This window comes from Leucoraja erinacea, chromosome 1 (genome assembly GCF_028641065.1).
Source record: "Leucoraja erinacea ecotype New England chromosome 1, Leri_hhj_1, whole genome shotgun sequence".
Classification (NCBI taxonomy): domain Eukaryota; kingdom Metazoa; phylum Chordata; class Chondrichthyes; order Rajiformes; family Rajidae; genus Leucoraja; species Leucoraja erinaceus.
In genome coordinates, this window is record NC_073377.1 from 108961386 (window position 1) to 108982361 (window position 20976).

Below are 20976 nucleotides of genomic sequence, written 5' to 3' on the forward strand. Positions count from 1 at the left end.
GCTTATTTTATTAGAAGTTAATACAGTACAAAACAGTACAGTGGAACCTAATTTTAGGTGCCAACTATGTAATACCGTAATCCATTCTATGTACAACCTCTAGTTTTATGTTATGAGAAGGAAGTAAGCAAGACAAGAAAACTTTCATCGCACATCTCCTCTAAACTTTACCCCTCTCAACTTAAAGTTATGCCCTCTAGTCTTTGATATTTTCACCCTGGGAATAAGGTTCTACCTCCGAGAAGCTTCTTATTAAAGATATGATTCTCGCAAGGGAATTGAATAACTGCACAAGAACAGGGAACGTTGACAGGGAGGAAAGGTCAGGGAGAGAATTACTTCATTGAGGAACTCTTTCAAACAGCTGCCTCGGTAATGTTTAGCACAGACTTGGTGGTGGCTATTTGCTGATTCCAGTGAAGCAGCCATGGCTGTGAAACTGAACCACAACTTCCTACTTCAATCCTTCACTCACCGACACGCAGAATAAGAGGAACTCTTGGGTATTCGGCAATGCTGATGGTAGTGAGGGATTCAGACACCATTACACTCAAATTACACTCTCATTTCATTCCTGCCATCGGGACGAAGGTGTAGCTGTCAACTGTAATGTCCAGGTTCAGGAGCAGCTTCTTCCCTACAACCATCAGGCAGTTGAACACAATGAACTCCAATTAAACTCCAAACTATGAACTCCCCGGGTTGCTCTAAGGTCCGTGGGCTTTGTGATGTGTTTTGCATTATATATTTTTTATTTTTCTACTGGGGTCAAGGAAAGAGCGTTCACATCATGACCCTGTTTTCATCAATCTTTCCACCACCACACACAAGAAGCACAAGACAGACACCATTCTATGCAGATGCCAAGACGTGTGTTCAGCTCTGGCTGAACAACTTCTAACCTTGTGTGTGGACTCGATACGAAGAAGAATTTCTTGAACTTCTTTTTGTTTGCTTGCTTATTACATCATCTATGTTTACAAACCTGTTGTGCTGTTGCTTTAGCTAAGTTTAGATATACAGCGTGGAAATAGGCCCTTCAGCCCACTGAGTCTGCACCGACCGATGATCACCCCGTACACTAGTTCTATCCTACACGCTTGGGACAATTTACAGAAGCCAATTGACCTACAAGCCTTTGGAACATGGGAGGAAACCAGAGTAGCCAGAGAAAATCTACGCGGTCACAGGGTGAACGTGCAAACTCCATACAGACAGCACCCCTAGTCAGGATCGAACCAGGGTATTTGGCACAGTGAAGTAGCAACTCCACCACTTCACCACTGCGCCATCCATTGCTGCAAGTAGGAATTTACTTGTTTCATTTTGGGACATGTGACACTAAAACACCTTTGATTCTGAAGATAGTTGGGCTCAGAGGGAAGGATAATGGTGATGGGACATGCAGGGTCCTGAGAGGGAAAAGAAGGCACTTTCAGTGGCAGAAGAATGGACCACCAGTGGTCACAGATCAGAGGCGTTTAGAAGCAAAAGCAAAAGTGGCACAAGGAAGATTTGGTTTCTGCAGCATGTTATTAGAGCATAAAACATGGAATATGGCAGCTGTTTGTACATTGTCCTTCAACAGTTAGGGTATTCAGTATAGAATTGGGGATGTTATGTTACAGTTGAACAAAAGGTTGATGAGACCACGTTTGGATTATTGTTTTATTTATGCCCCTGTCCCACTTAGGAAACCTGAACGGAAACCTCTGGAGACTTTGCGCCCCACCCAAGGGTTCCGTGCAGTTCCCGGAGGTTCCCGAAGGTTTTAGTCAGTCTCCCTACCTGCTTCTACTACCTGCAACCTCCGGCAACCACCTACAACCTCACAGAAATCTTGGGTGAGGCGCAAAGTCTCCAGAGGTTTCCTAAGTGGGACATGGGCATTAGTTTAGTTTACTCTCGTTTAGAAGTACCACATGGAAACTGGCCCTTCACTCCACCGAGTCCATGTCCACCATCGATCACCCATTCATACTAGTTCTATGTTATCCCACTTTCTCATCCACTCTCTACACACTAGGGGCAATTTATAGAAGCCAATTAACCCACAAACCCACGTGCCTTTGGGAGCATGCGGAGAAAACCCACACAGTCACAGGGAGAACGTGCAAACTCCTCACAGATAGCACTTGAGGTCAGGATCTAACCTGGGTCTCTGGCGCTGGGAGACAGCAACGTTACCCTGCTGCATCACTGTGCTGCCTGTGCAGTTTTATGTTGTTTTGGTTGCCTTACTATAGGAAGGTGCCATTGAGCTGGAAAGAGTGCAGAAATTTACGAAGATGTTGCCAGGATCGGAGGGCTTGAGCTACAGGGGGGACATTGGGCAGGCTATGACTTTATCCCTTGGAGAGCAGGAGTATGAGGGGTGATCTTATAGAGGTGTATAAAATCATGAGTGGAATTGATAGGGTGAATGCACAGAGAATTTTACCCAGGGTAGGGAAATCAAGAATTAGGTGAGAGGGGAAAGATTTAATGTGGACCTGAGGGGTAACCTTTTCATGAATGGTGGTGGGTATATGGAATGCCAGAGCAGGTAATTGAGGCAGATTGTTTTGGTTCCACTACGGACTTTGGTTTTCAAGAAGTATGAACTGGTTATATTACCGATTGTTAATTTATTGTGTTATTGCATTAATACGCGTTAAGACCCAGAAATCGCTTCCTTCCCCAACTGGTAAAGACTTTGCATCATGGCCTAGTGCGTGCACTCAAACCCTCAGGAATGAAGAAGACCCCTGAAAGTGGTGGACACTGCCCGTCCATCGTAGCTACTGACCTCCCCACCATCAAAGCCATCTATCGGAAGTTCTGCCTGAAAAAGGCAACCAATATAGTTAAAAACCCACACCACCCTGGCCACGCTCTCATCTTGCTGCTCCCTTCAGGAAGAAGGTACAGGAGCCTGAAAACCTCCGGATTCAAGAGCAGTTTCTTCCAATCAACCATCAGTCTCCTGAACAATAGCATCCGCAACTATGATCTTCGATGGACTTGGTTTTGAATATACTACAGACTGTGGTTTTACACTTTTGGTATCTGGTTAAGTTGGCTGCTCAGTGTTTTCTTATAAAGAAGGCACATCAGCGCCTCTACTTCCTGAGAAGATTACGGAGAGTCGGTAAGTCAAGGAGGACTCTCTTGAACTTCTACAGGTGCACAGTACTGACTGGTTGCATCGTGGCCTGGTTCGGCAACTCGAATGTCCAGGAACGGATAAGACTGCAAAAAGTTGTGACCACTGCCCAGTCCATCACCGGCTCTGACCTCCCCACCATCGAAGGGATTTATCGAAGTCGCAGCCTCAAAAAGGCGCCCAACATCATTAAAGACCCACACCATCCTGGCCACACACTCATTTCACCATTGTCATTGGGAAGAAGGTACAGGAGCCTGAAAACTGTAACGTCCAGGTTCGGGAGCAGCTCCTTCCCCACAGCCATCAGGCTATTAAACACACAACAAATCATCTCTGAACTGCAACAGACTATTATTATTATTGCACTATATTTGTTTATTTATTGAGTATGTGTGCATGTGTTTATATACACACTGAACTTTTTTTCTCCCGTTATGTACTATGTTTACATATTCTGTTGTGCTGCAGCAAGTAAGAATTTCATTGTCCTATCTGGGACACATGACAATAAAACACTCTTGACTCTTTTACTCTAACTGAAATTCATTCCAAAGTTTTTTGACAAAATATAGGTGGTATTGCTATAGTGCAATCGATACATTTTGAAGAAACCGCTGAGACTAATTACAGTTTAACAATAATTCTGTCAATGTAAAAAAGTGTTTTGGGGCTGAGAGTTTTAGACTTGCTGTATTAAGTTATTTTCCCTGCTGGACTTTCAAACCAAAGGCGTTTTCACTAGCTACAAGTTTATTTTTGTACAAACTAAAAATCCTCAAGTCTATGTGTTACAATTTGCCCAATTTGCCCCCCTAATAAAAATACCGTTTCTAGGTCATAAATCACGTTGTATCCAATGAGCTTTAAGGAAACGTGTATTATTGCAGAACTATTTGTCGTTAATTTCTGTCGTTTCATGTGCAATTGTTAAGAATTCCTAACGGACGGGATTGATGAATTCTTAACAAATTTTATTACAGTGTGGCAACGAGCCCTTCGGCCCAACTTGCCCACACCGACCAACATGTCCCATTTACACTAGTCCCACCTGCTTGCGTTTGGCCCATATCCCTATAAACCTGTCCTATCCTTGTACCTGTCTAATTGCTTTTTAAATGTTGCAATAGTCCTTGCCTCAACTACCTCCTCAGGCAGCTCGTTTCATACAACCACCACCCTTTGTGTAAAAAAGTTACCTCTCAGACTCCTATAAAATCTTTCCCCCTTCACCTTAAACCTCTGTCCTCTGGTTCTCAATTCCCCTACTCTGGGAAAGAGATAGGACAAGTTTGGAAGGATATGGACCAAGCGCAGGCAGGTGGGACTAGTGTAGCTGGGACGGTGTGGTCAGGTTGGGCTAATGGGACAGTTTCCACACTGTATCATTCTATGACTCTAGGATAGGTTTTTTTAATGCTTAGCAATTTTCAAAGTTACATTTAAGCAGTTTTCTAGTTACTGATCGAAATGCTATTATAACCAATAAAAGGTTATAAAAGTAATAAAAGGGATGTTCCCCAATGCAACAGTTGTGTGACATCCAATCTGTGTTAGTGGAAACACTTATGATAACAGATCTACCTGTCATTATGAGGAACTCCAGTTGCTGGTTTACAAACAAACAAGACACAAAATGCTGGAGTACCTCAGGATCCTTCCCGACCCGATCGAAAACATCACCTATCCATGTTGCCACGGATGTTGCCTGACCCTCTGAGTTACTCCAGCACGTTGTGTGGTGCTTTGCACTGGTGACTGGGAAATTGACATTGTGTTCAGCGCAGACATGGTGGGCCGAAGGGCCTGGTACCTCCTCATCTCTGCCTGGGTCTTGCTGAGACTGTCTTCTCACCGTACCTTGCTACACGTGATAATAAAGAAACCACTGAACCATTGGGCACGTGCAACATGATTTCCACTTGCTCAGAGACGCTCAGGAGCAGCAGATGATTTCAGCCACTAGGCAATCCCGAACCCCCGACTGCATCCAATCGCTCGGAGGAACCGCTCCCTCAGGATCTCCGCACTGCTGTACCGGGGAAGATCCAGGATTTGGGAGCAGGTGTGAGCAGTCGGGAAGTACAAATCCGGATCAGTTCTGAAATCCTCCTGAATGACGATCCTGAACTTGCCCATGCCTCCAATGGGAACCTTGTCACAACCTGTGAGGAAGGCTGGGAGCAGTGACAGAACAGAAATCAACACCTCAATATGTCAGCAATTGCAAGCTTCGTAATAAACATTTTGGGCGGCAGTGGCACAACAGTAGAGTTGCTGCCTTACAGCACCAGAGACCCGGGTTCGACCCTGACTATGGGTGTTGTCTGTACGGAGTTTGTACAGACCGCAGTAAATTGTCCCAAGTGTGTAGGGAGTGGATGAGAAAGTGGGATAACAGAACTAGTGTGAACTGATGATCGATGGTCGGCATGGACTCTGTAGGCTGAATTCCTCTGTTTCCATGCTGTATCTCTAAACTATACTAGTGGAGTGTGTCTGTGTCAGTGCCTGACCCACTGAGTTACACCAGCACTTTGTGCCTTTCTTTGTAAACCAGCACCTGCAGTTCCTTGTGTCTAAAGCACATCTGCCACAGAACGAAGTGGTGTTTGCAACTGTGGTGTATTCAGTTTACTTTAGAAATACTGCACGGAAACGGGCCCTTCAAGTCGACCACTAATGCCACGTACACTAGCACTGACTATGGACAATTTAACAAAGCCAATTAACCTACAAGCCTGTACATCTTTGGAGTGTGGGAGGAATCTGGTGCATCCGGAGAAAACCCACACGATCAAAGGGAGAACATGCAAACTTCACACAGCCAGCACATGAGGTCAGGGTGGAACCCGGGTCTGTGCGGCTGTGAGGCAGTGGCTCTATCTGCTGTGCCACTGTACCGCTCCTCTTACACTATTCACTATTACAAAGAAACAGAGCAAAATACCCATGTGCTCTATGCTACTGTTGGTGAACATAGAACATTACAGCTCAGGAACAGGACCTTTGGCACACAAGGTCTGAACCAAACATGTTGCCTTGTTAAAATGCATTCCTCTGCCTACACGTGATCCATATCCCTCCATCCCCAGCATATCTATGAGTCTATCTAAAAGTCTCTTGAATGCTACTATTGTACTTGCCTCCACCACCCCTGCAACGTGTTCCAGGCATCTACCACTGTGTAAAAAATCTGTCCTACATATTTCCTTTAAACTTTGCCTCTCCCACCTTAAGGCCATGCTGTGTAGAATTTGATTTTTCCATCCTGGGCTAAAAGGTTCTGACTGACTACCCTATCTATGCCTCTCCTAATAATATATACCTCATATGGTGTTCCCTCAACCTCCCACTTTCCAAAGACAACTAAGAAATCCACGTTTGTCCAACCTCTCCTTGTGGCTAATACCCTCTAAACCAAGCATCATTATGGTAAACCTATTCTGCACCTTCTCTAGCCTCCACATCCTTCCTCTAGCGGAAGCAGAATTAGGCCATTTTGCCCATCGAATCTACTCTGCCATTCAATCATGGCTGATCTATCTTTCCCTCTCAACACCATTCTCCTGCATTCTCCCATAACCCTTAACACCCTTAATAAGCGAGAATCTGTCAATCTCAGCCTTAAAAATATCCAGCGACTTGTCCTCCACCACCATCTGTTGCAATGATTTCCACAGATTCATCACCCTCTGGCAAAATAAATTGCTCCTGGTTTCCTTTCTAAAGGTACATACTTTTATTCTGAGGCTATGGCCTCTGGTCCTAGACTCTCCCAATAGTGGAAACATCCTCTCCACATCCACTCTATCCAGGCCTTTTACTATTCAGTAAGTTCATAAGTTATAGGTGCAGAATTTGGCCATTTGGCCCATCGAGTCTACTCTGCCATTCAATCATGGCTGATCTATCTTTCCCTCTCAACCCCATTCTCCTGTTTTTTTCCTGCATTAGTAAAGGTCAAATGTTATGGGGAGAATAGGGTTGAGAGGGAAAGATAGATCAGCCATGACTGAATGGCGGAGTCGACTCGATATTTCGACAATTCTGCTCCCATGACTTATGAATTTAGGAACTTATGAAACCAGCCAGTGGGAGTATGGGACTGTGGACGGGTGAACATGTGACCAACTTCCATCACTGAATGAGTTGGACAGTCAATCCCCTTTATAAACTTGAACTTATTCTATAACTTACCTCTTTGCTTCCCACCCCCAACCACTACAGGATGGATGTGGAGGCTTTGGATACGATGCAGAAGAGGTTTACCCCATCCACTTGCCTTCTCCCCTTAACCCCTGATGGTGGCCACCCCTCATCCTTCTAAATCCCAGCAAGTTCAGGCCCAGAGCCGTCAAACGATCTTCGTACGCTTCACCAAAACCCGACTGAACGAGTGAAACCAGCTGGATGACTCACCCAGGAAATGCTTCTTCTCCTCCTGGGTTAGCTCATGAAACATCTGCCAGAACTGGACAATGGCTTCATCCGTTCTTGTGTAGCCCGACCTGTAACTGGCGTTCTGTCAGAGAGGGCAGAGAAACACTTCATAAGTTTATAGGTTACTAGACTAAGTGGGATCCGTTGGGTCCCAGCATCACATGGGAGGGCTGGTCACCAATGCAATATTCCACCTCTCCACCAATTCCAATATTGCCGGTGGAGGGGTGGGGGCTTTCTGTTGCGCTAGTATGGGTGTTGCAGTAGAACCTCCCTGCTCCGATACTCAAATCCTCTTGCTATGAACGCCAACATACCATTCGCCTTCTTCACTGCCTGCTGCACCTGCATGCCTACATTCAATGACTAGTGTTCCATGACACCAGGTCTTGTTGCATCTCCCCTTTTCCTAAACAATTGGGCAGCAGCCACCCGGCAACCAAAATTCATTTTGTGAACACAAACTTGTTAAAAAGGCTAGGCAAACAATTGGGCAGCAGCAGCCACCTTACAGTGTTATTTACAGCTCAGAGAGCCGTGACCCTCTCGCTTCCTGGATCTGGCAGAGACTGAGTGAGGGACTACACTTCCGGGTTTTGTAGTCCTGCCCCCTTGGGCAGCAGAGAGAATGGGGATTTTTTTAAAAACATTAATATCTCTCTGATTTTTCATCATGGGAAAAATCCTCCGGGCCCGGAAGGCGGAGGGGTGCTCTAAGCGAGGTAGCCAAAAATGACGGCCGTAGGTGGTGGCGTTCTCTCCGTAATCACACCACAGCGAGCCAAAAGCGGTCAAGATCAGACTTTTAGTAATAAAGATAGATAGGAGCACAATTAGGCCATTCGGCCCATCAAGTCTACTCCACCATTCAATCATGGCGGATCTATCATTCCCTCTCAAACCCCTATTCTCCTGCCTTCTCCCCATAACCCCTGACAGCAGTACTAATCAAGAATCTATCAATCCACAATAAAAAATCCCCAATGACTTGGCTTCCACAGCCGTCTGTGGCATAAATTCCAGATTCATCACTCTCTGGCGACAGAAATGTCTCCTCATCTCCTTTCTAAATGTACCTCGTTTTATTCTGAAACTATGGCCTCTGGTCCTGGACTCTCCCACTAATGGAAACATCCTCTCCACATCCACTCTATCCAAGCCTTTCACTATTCGGTAAGTTTCAATGAGGTCACCCCTCATCCTTCAAGTAACACTGTGAGGGCAGGAAATCCCACCCCACCCACGGGTCCTGTGAGCTTGGGGACATGAGGAACTGCAGATACTGGAGTTTTGAGAAAAGCACAAAGTGCTGAAATAAATCAGCGGGTCGGGCAGCATCTGTGGAGGGAAATGGACGGACGACATTTTGGGTCGGGACCCTTCTTCAGATTGCAGATCTCATGTGCTGACTGTCGGGATTTTATCAGGATAGAACATTGCACAGTACAGCCCTGCAGGCCACAATGTCCATGTCAAACATGATGCCAAGACTAACTTCTATCTACCTGCACATAATCCATATCCCTCCATTCGCTGTATATCCATGTGCCTATCTAAAAGTCTTTTAAACACCACTATTGCATAGGCCTCCACCACCTCCCCCAGCAGTGAGTTCCAGGCATCCACCACTCTTAGTCATACAGTCAGGATCGAACCTTGGACTCTGGGGCTTTAAGGCAGCAACTCTACCTCTGCGCCACTGTGCCGCAGCAGTTCTGACAACTTGCCTTTTTGATAATGTTGCTTTGAAATAATCTGAGAATCCAGCTAGATCTCAGAGGCATCTGAAACCAGAGTGGTTACATTTAATGTAAGGTGCAATGACACTGAAGCTGATTGTGAAACAGAGTTGTGGTCAGAGCAGGACCATCATCGCACAGGGGGACCACCGAGAGTGAGGAGGGACGCCAAGAGCTACCTAGTGGGGGTGGGGGGTGGGGGGGGGGGGTGGGCGAGTACGAAGGGTGACCCGACGGATGGTCACCAAGAGTGATGGGGGAATGGGGGGACCCAGCTGGAGACCTCCTGCAGCCATGTGCGTCGGCAGGCAGTAGATAGCTGTTTGCTGAACCTTTGTAACTTTGTCGGTGCCTGAAACGTGGTGACACCTGTGTACTGCCTAGAAACATAGAGAAACATAGACAATAGGTGCAGGAGCAGGCCATTCGGCCCTTCGAGCCAGCACCTCCATTCAATATGATCATGGCTGATCATCCAGTATCAGTACCCCGTTCCTGTTTTCTCTTAAAAATATCCCGTGAATTGGGGTCCACTGCCTTCCGTGCCAGAGAATTCCAGATTCACAACACTCTGGGAGAAAAAGTTTTTCCTCATCTCGGTCCTAAATGGCCTACACCGTAATCTTAAGGGGTAAGGTCTGCTGTATGATTTTACAGGGTTTACGTGCAAAGCTAAGCATTTCACAGTACCTCGGAACATGTGACAATAAAGTATCATCAGTGAATCGCTTACCTCCTCCAGCTGAGGCCAGTCGTACAGCATGTTTCCTTGGAGAAGAGCCATCAATTCGTCAGGAAGGAACAAATCTACAACTGGCAAAGGAACATATCGAAACCCTTCAGAGAAAGCTTGGAAATGTTTCTCCACCGATGTGTTAAATATGTAGTCCACATATTTGTCAACGAATAACTTCCTGAGAAAGAAAAATCCATGAGAGAGATTATTAAACTGAAGTTGTATCGGTTGGTATTGGTGTTGGTTTCCTATTGATAAACACAAAATGTTGAAGTAACTCAGCGGGTCAGGCAGCACCTCTGGAGAAAAGGAATAGGTGACATTTCAGGTCGAGACCTTTCTTGAGACTGGACAATTACTATTGCTATTGTCTAGATTATTTTAGTTTTATATAGTTTATTGTCACATGTACAGTGAAAAGCTTTTTTGTTTTGTGCTATCCAGTCAGCGGAAAGATCATATATGATTACAATCAAGCCATCCACAGTGTACAGATACACGATCAAATCAAGTCAAGTCAAGCTTATTTGTCACATACACATACGAGACGTGCAGTGAAATAAAAGTGGCAATGCTCGCGGACTTTTGTGCAAAAGACAAACAACAAAACAACCAAACAAATTATAAACACAATCATAACACTTCTGAGTATAGAAGCTGGGATGTAATGTTAAAATTGTACAAGGCATTGGTGAGACCAAATCTGGAGTATGGTGTACAATTTTGGTCGCCCAATTATAGGAAGGATGTCAACAAAATAGAGAGAGTACAGAGGAGATTTACTAGAATGTTGCCTGGGTTTCAACAACTAAGTTACAGAGATAGGTTGAATAAGTTAGGTCTTTATTCTCTGGAGCGCAGAAGGTTAAGGGGGGACCTGATAGAGGTCTTTAAAATGATGAGAGGGATAGACAGAGTTGATGTGGACAACCTTTTTCCCTTTGAGAATAGGGAAGATTCAAACAAGAGGACATGACTTCAGAATTAAGGGACAGAAGTTTAGGGGTAATATGAGGGGGAACTTCTTTACTCAGAGAGTGGTAGCGGTGTGGAATGAGCTTCCAGTGGAAGTGGTGGAGGCAGGTTCATTGGTATCATTTAAAAATAAATTGGATAGGCATATGGATGAGAAGGGAATGGGGGGTTATGGTATGAGTGCAGGCAGGTGGGACTAAGGGGAAAAAAACATTTTGTTCGGCACGGACTTGTAGGGCCGAGATGGCCTGTTTCCGTGCTGTAATTATTATATGGTTATATGGTTATATGGTTATAACACACATATTCTTTTACATAATAAATAATGGAAGGAAAAACGTTCTGTAGAGTTAGTCCCTGGTGAGATAGGCGTTTACAGTCCGAATTGCCTCTGGGAAGAAACTCCTTCTCAACCTCTCCATTCTCACCGCATGGCAACGGAGGCGTTTGCCTGACCGTAGCAGCTGGAACAGTCCGTTGCAGGGGTGGAAGGGGTCTCCCATGATTTTATTTGCTCTGGAGTTGCACCTCCTGTTGTATAGTTCCTGCAGGGGGGGTGAATGAAGTTCCCATAGTGCGTTCGGCTGAACGCACTACTCTCTGCAGAGCCTTCTTGTCCTTGGCAGAGCAATTCCCAAACCAGATGGTAATGTTCCCGGACAAGATGCTTTCCACCGCCGCTGCGTAGAAGCACTGGAGGATCCTCGGAGACACTCTGAATTTCCTCAATTGCCTGAGGTGGTAAAGGCGCTGCCTTGCCTTACTCACGAGTGCTGAGGCGTGTGATGACCATGTCATATCCTCAGAGATGTGGACTCCCAGATATTTAAAACAGTTCACCCTATCCACAGGGTCCCCATTTATCCTCAATGGAGTGTACGTCCTCGGATGATGTGCCCTCCTAAAGTCCATGATCAGCTCCTTCGTTTTTTTGATGTTCAAGAGGAGGCTGTTATCCTGGCACCAGAGTGCTAGATCAGCCACCTCCTCCCGGTAGGCCTTCTCATCGTTGTCTGAGACCAGGCCCACCACCACAGTGTCATCAGCAAACTTAATTATTGAATTGGAGCTGAACCTAGCCACACAGTCGTGTGTGTACAGGGAGTACAATAGGGGGCTGAGGACGCAACCCTGGGGCGATCCTGTGCTCAGGGTGACGGACTTCGATGTATTCTCTCCCATCTTGACTACCTGGGGCCTGGCGGTGAGAAAGTCCAGGAGCCAGGCACACAGGGAGGTGTTGAGCCCCAATTCCATTAGCTTCCCGGCCAGTCTGATGGGGACTATCGTGTTGAAGGCTGAACTGTAGTCTATGAACAGCATCCTCACGTAGCCCCCCTTCTGGCTGTCCAGATGGGAGAGAGCGGTGTGCAAGACCTGGGAGACCGCATCGTCCGTGGACCTGTTCGGACGATATGCGAACTGCAACGGGTCCATGTTCCGATAGAGGGAATAATATTTAGTGCAAGATAAAGTCCAGTAAAGTTTGATTGAAAATAGTCTGTATGTCTCCAATGAGGTAGATGGTAGCTCAGGACTACTCTCTAGTTGGTGATAGGATGGTTCAGTTGCCTGATAACAGCTGGGATGAAACTGACCCTAAATCCGGAGGTGTGTGTTTTCACACTTCTGTACCTCGTATATTTGAGATACAGGGAAAGACATTGCTTATATTCTATTTAGTCAAATCATACAACATCCCTGTACAATGAAGCCATGCACACGTACTACAAGTAGAACAAGGAGAAAGATATCAGAGTGCAGAATATATCGTTACAGGTTTATAGCATTAATTACACAGAAAAGTGCAATGCCCGCAATGAGGTAGGTTGGACAATCGGACCAACTTTGGAAGGACTGTTAACTAGTCTGATAACAGTATGTGTAGGAAGGAACTGCAGATGCTGGTTTAAACTGAAGATAGACACAAAAAGCTGGAGTGACTCAGCGGGACAGGCAGCATCTCTGGAGAGAAGGATTGGGTGACGTTTCGGGTTTGAAGAGGGTCAAGGGTGTTTTATCGTCATGTGTCCCAGATAGAACAAAGAAATTCTTACTTACTGCAACACAACAGACTATGTACACATAGTACACTGTAAACAATATGATAAATGAGAGAGAAAAAAAGTTCAGTATATATAGATACCCACAAGTACACACACACACACACACACACACACACACACACACACACACACACACACACACACACACACACACACACACACACACACACACACACACACACACACACACACACCCACACATAAAATATATACACACACACACATATAAATATACATACACACACACATACTAAAAAAAACAATAGTAGTGCGACAATAATAACAATAATAGTCTATTGAACTTCAGAACTTATTTGAGGTTGTAGTGTTTAATAGCCCGATGGCTGTAGGGAAGAAGCTGTTCCTGAACCTGGACGTTAGAGTTTTCAGGCTCATGTACCTTCTTCCCGATGGCAGTAGTGAAATGAGTGTGTGGCCAGGATTGTGTGGGTCCGTGATGATGTTGGCTGCCTTTTTGAGGCAGCAACTTCGATAAATCCCTTCGATGGTGGGGAGGTCGGAGCCGGTGATGGACTGGGCAGTGTTCGCAACTTTTTGCAGTGTCTCGACTCGAAATTACACCCATTCCTTCTATCCAGAGATGCTGCCTGTCCCGCTGAGTTACTCTAGCGTTTTGTGTCTGTCTGATAACAGTAGTCTGATTGTTGTGGGGAGTGCAGAATTAGGGGCCATAAACATGATATAGTGATCTACAAATCAGTAGTGAATTCAGGTGAAACCTTCTCCACCCTTCAAATCCATATTGATGGAACGGTTTGAAGGAATGTGGGTCAGATGCTGGCAAGTGGGATTAGTTTGGTTAATCACCTTTGTTAGGATTAACCAGTTGAGCTGAAGGCCCTGTTTCCATGCTACGTAGTTATATGACTCTCAACGATTTTATGATTACACTACTGCCTTCAATAAATTGGATTCCAGCACATTCCTACAATCAACTCTTCTGGATTATCCCAGTTTCCAGGAACTAAATGTGTGGTCATTTTTTTTTCGCATTACTTCTTTGGCTATGGGGCCTATAAGGGCAAGATAATAGACATAGAAGCATACAGCTGGGAAACAAACCCACAGACCAACATGTTGACCAAGCTGCCCCATCTAAGGAAGCATATTGCCATATTACTCCAAACCTTTCCTATCCATGTACCTGTCTAAGTGTCTATCAAATCTATATTACAAAAACTCTGATCTTGACCGCTTTTTGCCCACTATGCTGCGATTTCCGACAGAACACCGCCACCTACAGCCGTCATTTTTGGCCACCTCGCACAGAGCCCCCCTCCGCCTTACGGGTGCGGAGGACTTTCCTCCGATGACAAATCAGAGAGATATTAATGTTTTTCAAAAAATCACCATTCTCTGTGCAGCCCCTGCTGGAGGGAGGGGGAGGGACTATAAAACCAGGAAGTGGTGTGCCTCACTCAGTCTCTGTAAGATGGATGAAGCCAAGGATCACGTCTATCTGAGCTCTGAATAACACTGAACAAATGTCTACACAACTGAGTCCCCTGAATGTGGTTTGAAAATGAAAATATGGTTTGTTTGAAGTACAAAGGCACTGTACAAAGGTACAAAGTACAATGGTGGCTTGGGAGCTTTGGTTTGAAGTTGAAAGGCACTACTTACTGCAAATGGTGGCTTGGGAGCTTTGGTTTGAAGTTGAAAGGCACTACTTACTGCAAATGGTGGCTTGGGAGCTTTGGTTTGAAGTTGAAAGGCACTACTTACTGCAAATGGTGGCTTGGGAGCTTTGGTTTGAAGTTGAAAGGCACTACTTACTGCAAATGGTGGCTTGGGAGCTTTGGTTTGAAGTTGAAAGGCACTACTTACTGCAAATGGTGGCTTGGGAGCTTTGGTTTGAAGTTGAAAGGCACTACTTACTGCAAATGGTGGTTTGGGAGCTTTGGTTTGAAGTTGAAAGACACTACTTACTGCAAATGGTGGCTTGGGTGCTTTGGCTTGAAGTTGAAAGGTACTACTTACTGCAAATGGCGGCTTGGGTGCTTTGGCTTGAAGTTAAAAGGCACTACTGCAAATGCACCGACTTCCTGTTTGCATTGCATATTGATTTTAGATAAAACGCTACCACTTATGGCTGTGATTTTTGGCCATCTTACTCAGTCCCCCTCCGCTGAGCAGGTGCAGAGAATTCTTTCCATCAATGAAAAGTAAAAGTGTTATTAGTGTTTAAAAAATGTTGAGAATCTCTCTCCTGTCAATCACGCCATGAAAGCCACACCTTTTCTGGTGGGAGAGGTTATAAAACCTGGAAATGTGGGTGTGGCTCAGTCTCTGCATGATGGGGAGGGAGAGGTCACGACTGTCTGAGCTGTGAATCAACTGAACACACTGAATGTCTACTGAACTGTGAGTTTGGTGTTTTGTGTGGTTTTATGGTGGTTTTACCCTGCATGAAATGGTATGAAGCTGCATTTGAATTTGGTGGCCTTGCACCCTGCTTGAAGTGGAATGAAACTGCACTTGAATTCGGCGGCCTGGCATCCTGCTTGAAATGGTAGGAAACTGCACTTGAATTCGGTGGCCTTGCACCCTGCTCATAGTGGTAAGAAAATGCACTTGAATTTGGTGGCCTTGGTTAATTGTAGGTTAATTGGTCTGTAGGTTAATTGGCTTCAGTAAATTGTCCCTGGTATGAAGGATAGAACTAATGTGTGGGTGATTGATGGTCGGAGCAGACTCAGTGGGCCGGACGGCCTGTTTCCACGTTGTATCTCTCTAAAGTCTAAAGTTTAAAAAAACTGACCTGTTGTGGCTTTCCACTGGAATGTTTATACCATTAGGAATGAGTTCATGTCTGGTTATTGATCCATCAGCCATGTCTGCCCCAATCTAAAAGATAAATTCAACATGAGACAGGAGAAGATGCCAACAGATATTTTTTAATGCACATTTTTGGAAATGACAGCAAGCAACTTAATTACTCAGATAGTTACTAAGTTTGTATGAAAACGCATCATATTCCTTGCAGAGCCATTAGTTCAGTGGGTGTGGGTCTGGCTGGGTTAACTAGATAAAATTAAAAATTGGAGAAACAAGGAACTGCAGCTGCTGGTTTACAAAAAAAGACACAAAGTGTAGGTCAGGTAGCATCTCTGGAGAACACGAATAGGTGAAGTTTCAGTTGGGATGGATAATGGTATTTAGTGCTGAGGTCTATGGGAAGGGTATGTCCTGGATTGTAGAGTGCCCTTCAGTCACTTCCATGTCTCCTCTAGACACTCCCACTATGCTATCTATGAAGACTGAATGAAGGCACATGAAACTGCAGATAATAGTTTACCAAAATAAAACCCAACAAAGTGCTGGAGTAACTCAGCGGGTCAGGCAGCATCTCTGGAGGACATGGATAGGTAATGTTTTGGGTTGAGACTCTTCAGACTGCTGGAGATGGGAGAAAAAGCTGGAAAAGAGGTGGGGATGGGACAAAGCCTGGCAAGTGATAGGTGGATACAGGTGATGGGGCGGGGAGAGAGTGATTGGCAGATGAGTGGACCAAGGCTGGAGATGAAAAGGAGACAAAAAATTGTCAGATAAGGAGAGAAGAGGAGGAGTGAAATGAAAAGTCAGAGGGAACGATATTGAAGGAAGGGGACTGGGGAATGAAGTGAAAATGGGGTGGGATGGTGGGAGATATGAGTTTATGCACCAGGGTGGGGGACAGTGGAGGTGGGGGAAAAGGGAATGGGCGCTACCTATAATGGGAGAATTTACTGAGCTGGGGATAGGGTATTGGGACCTGAGCTCCAGTCAGAGCAGAGGGACAAAGATCAGAACAAGCTTAAGAGAAAGGTAACCGTGACTTACTGTGAAATCCATGCAGAATATCTCCTCCAAGTCATCACCCTCATAATTGAGAAGTTCCTGAAGATTTCTGCAGGAAAAAGGAAAGCAAATCAATGACCAACTGCTGAGGGAAACATGATTGAAGCAAACTCGAGTTTGCAAGCGGCTGATGCCTCACTGGCTCTGGCTTTCTTGCTCCACCACTGACTGCGTTAACAATCTAGGGCACCAAACTAGCAACATCAGTAGAGTTGCTGCCTTACAACTTCAGACATCCGGGTTCGATCCTGACTACGGGTGCTGTCTGTACAGAGTTTGTACGTTCTCCCTGTGACTGAGTGGCTTTTCTCTGGGTGCTCTAGTTTCTTCCCCCATTCCAAAGACGTGCAGGTTTGTAGGTGAATTGGCTTCTGTAAACTGTCCCTCGTGTGTGGAATAGACCTGGTGCAGGCGTGTTCAATGGTCAGCAATGACTCGGTGGGACTGTGGGCTGGTTTGCACGCTGTATCTCTAAATTAAACTGAACTCAACTTTGACCAGGATCGTGAAGAGCTATCACTGTTCTTGTAATCCATGAAGCTTTAAGATTTACAAACAGGGGTTTATTGAAGTTCTCGGGGTATCTAAATCTAAATTTTATTAGCTATTTATGTTATAACATCAGATGGAAGTTGCATACAAAACCTCGTTGCGCTTATGTAGCAATGTTACAAAGTTTTGCGATTTTAAAAATCGTCTTTAACTTATCCCATCAGATAAAGCATAAAAAGAATAATTTGACACCTAAATCACTTTCATATCTTCAGTATTAAAATAGTTATGGCCATTTTCATACTCGGAAATTGGCATCTTGTTCCCTATTGTTTTTTCATTGACTTAACACAAAAGCTGTGATCGAGAATATTTAAAAGCCCACAACTTTCTTAAAAATGTTCAGTTATTGTAGATTGAAGCATTCTGAAACAAATATGAAACAATCTTACTTAGATGACTTGAAATTAAACCATATAGTTAGTTAGTTACCTAATTGTAGCTAATGACAAAATTAATTACGAGATCGAAACATCTATCCATTTCTTAAGAATAGATTAACATTTTAAAATGGCCTAAGTGTCCAAATAACATTCACACAAGAATTCAGAATATAACATAATTTTTAAATCTCATTGTCATGGGTTTATAGGCCAAATGGAAGGAACCTGTATTAATTTTAATGTTTAATACCTGTAAATTAATGGCCATTTAAATCAGTTTGCGAGTGGGGTTTTCTGGAATGGGACCATTTGGAACGTTGAGGTTGCTGTGATTTAGTCCCCCATATCGGCAGCAAATACTCTGCCGATTTGTTCGGGGACTAATTCGCCGTTTCGCAACTTAAAATGTGAATTTTACTTCGGAGTCACGTGAGTGACTACGTGAAGAACCCACCCAGCGCGCAGGCGCGGCATTACGTCAGCAGTGCAACAGCGGCAGCAGCTGGAGCCAGGCTCTCCAGCTGCAGCATAAAGACGAGACCTCAGGTAAGTGCCTTTTTTGTTACAGAGTCGCGCTAGAGAGAATAATGGCCTCTCGCAAGCGACCAGCCAGGAGGACTGCCTGCCCTACTCCACCCGAGGACGGGTCCATAGCGGGACGGCAGCCTCTCGCAGCGGAGGAGCTTTTTCAACGCTCCCGCTCACCCGACACCGAGCCGCCCCCAGTGCTGCAGATCTCAACACCCCGCACAGGGAGGAAGGCGACACAGAAAACCGACCGGCCGGTGTCCTCCGATGATTCGGAGGAACGGGAACACTCTCCCCCACCGAAAAGGGGAGACGCTCGGATAAGCTGCATGAGGCAGCTCCTCGAGCGCATGATTAATGAGGAGATGCGGCATCTCCCAGGAGGACGGGCTTTGGCCTCCTCCTCTCCACACCCTTCTGTACCCTCTATATTCGAGGGCAGTAAGGGAGGCCAGGACTGGGCTGGCCTATCCCAAGGGCAGGCGGAGGATATCGTCAGCATGCCGGGCGTGCCGGAAGAAGAGCTACTGGGTGTAGTGGGCCGGTATGCAGCGCCCCCAAGAACTGGGATGGTGTTGCCACCCAGAAGGGCGGCAACTATAAAAGGGCTGTCCAACAACCCGCTGCAGGAAAAGGCCGTCAAGCAGGCCCTTGACAACTAAAGCGCGCCCGAAAATGGCGAGGCGCTGAGGGTCAAGACGGGCAATGGGCAGATCTGGAACCAGCTGGGGCAGCACATAAGGGCTCAGGAGGTCAAAATGCAGCGAGTCCTGAAGCTCCACTCAGCAGCCGTCACCCCGCCTTTTTGCTCGGTCCGTTGGGGATGAAGACCTGACCATACCCCAGCAGGATGCCCTCGCACTGATGTGCAGCACCACGTATGAGCTAAACAACCTACGGCGGGACAACATCAGGCCTGCCCTCAACCCAACATATGCCGGCCTCTGTAAAGCTCCAGCGCCCGAACGACAGGCGCTGCTATTTGGTGCGGATCTGGCCAAAAGGCTCAAGGAGTTGGAAGAGGCGGCAAAACCAGTAGGCCTCATGAGGGCAGGGCCAGGACCGAGCAGGGCGAAGACACCCAGTTGGCCGCACGCCTCGGCAGCCACCAGCAGATACCGAGCTGGTGAAAGCCTGGTGACCGCCTCCCACTACCCCCAGTGCTCTTTTTTAGAGCGGGGCCCAGGGCGGAGCCGTGGGAAGATGCGCCGCCCCACCGCAGCACCCACACGGACAACCTTGGGCCAGACCCACCGGAAACGACCCCACAAGTGAACATGGAGGTAGGTGGGTCTGGTTCCTGTCAACATACACAGACAAAGGGTGTAGTATTAACAGGGGGACGTTTGAGGTTCTTCAAGCATGTTTGGTGCTCCCTTACTAACAATCAGTTTATACTCAACAGTATTAGTGGATACAAGATTGAATTCAAACCAGGCGTAGAACCGCCAGTTCAGCACATGCCCCAAAGGGTGTTCCTTCCCTCGGCAGTTGAGAAGGTAGAAGGACAAGCTGAACTTGATCGGCTCGTGGCTAAAGGCATCATAGAAATGACCACACACGAGCCGCAAGAATTTGTATCAAATATGTTTCTCAAAACCAAAAAAGATGGTGGATGTCGCATTATTATTGATCTGACATCACTCAATCAGTCTGTTGAGTATCAACATTTCAAAATGGAGACATTTGTCACTGCCAGACAACTGATCTCCAAGGGATACTACATGGCAAGCATAGATATCAAAGATGCTTACTATTTGGTACCCATTCATAAAGATTACTTTAAATATCTGAAATTTATCTGGAGGGGCCAGCTATGGCAGTACCGAGCTTTGCCCAATGGTTTAACGACAGCTCCCAGACTATTTACGAAAATTCTTAAAGTGGCCATGAAGAAATTGAGAGAACTAAAACATTTAGTAGTGGCCTATCTGGACGATGTTCTCATATTAGGAAGAACACGGGAACAAGCTGTCGCAGGAGTGTTAGCCACTAAACAACTCCTTGAAACTTTGGGTTTTATCCTTCACCCAGATAAATCAATATTGGAGCCTACTACTAACATGGATTACTTAGGCTTCACTATTGACACGATTCACATGACTGTCACTCTGCCCAGAAACAAAACAGTTTCACTCATTGAAGCTTGTAGCCATTAAATTGCCACATCCGCAACCTAGAATACGGCATGTAGCCAGAGTTATTGGCTCTATAGTAGCAGCATTTCCGGCTGCCCAACATGGGCCCTTGCATTATCAAAATTTACAAAGAGCAAGGACTCATGCATTACGCCTTCATAGGGGGCATTATGATCGCAAAATGGATTTACCCGCTGAAGCCAAATCAGAACTTCAGTGGTGGGTTGACAATATTTGGCACAGTCACAGTCCTATCACCGTAACCAATCCTAACATAACCATTGCAACGGATGCCAGTGCTTTAGGCTGGGGAGCTACTAACTCCAAAGACAGCACAGGTGGCAGATGGACTAACTCAGAGGCATCGCTACTACAATCACTGGGCATTAACTTTTTGGAAATGCTCGCCG

At 45.8% G+C, this 20976-nt stretch overlaps 1 protein-coding gene across 1 annotated transcript in view; it reads right to left on the minus strand.

The window, feature by feature from the left end:
- LOC129695131 (probable E3 ubiquitin-protein ligase HERC3) overlaps positions 1 to 20976 on the minus strand; it is a 75972-nt gene continuing 54996 nt past the window's right edge. The window contains exons 19-23 of the mRNA XM_055632040.1: positions 16948 to 17014; positions 15887 to 15972; positions 10061 to 10241; positions 7568 to 7670; positions 1 to 5322 (exon numbers count right to left, since the gene is read on the minus strand). Of these exons, the coding sequence (XP_055488015.1) occupies positions 5108 to 5322; positions 7568 to 7670; positions 10061 to 10241; positions 15887 to 15972; positions 16948 to 17014 (652 nt within the window). The 3' untranslated portion in view covers positions 1 to 5107. The remainder of the gene's footprint in view (positions 5323 to 7567; positions 7671 to 10060; positions 10242 to 15886; positions 15973 to 16947; positions 17015 to 20976) is intronic.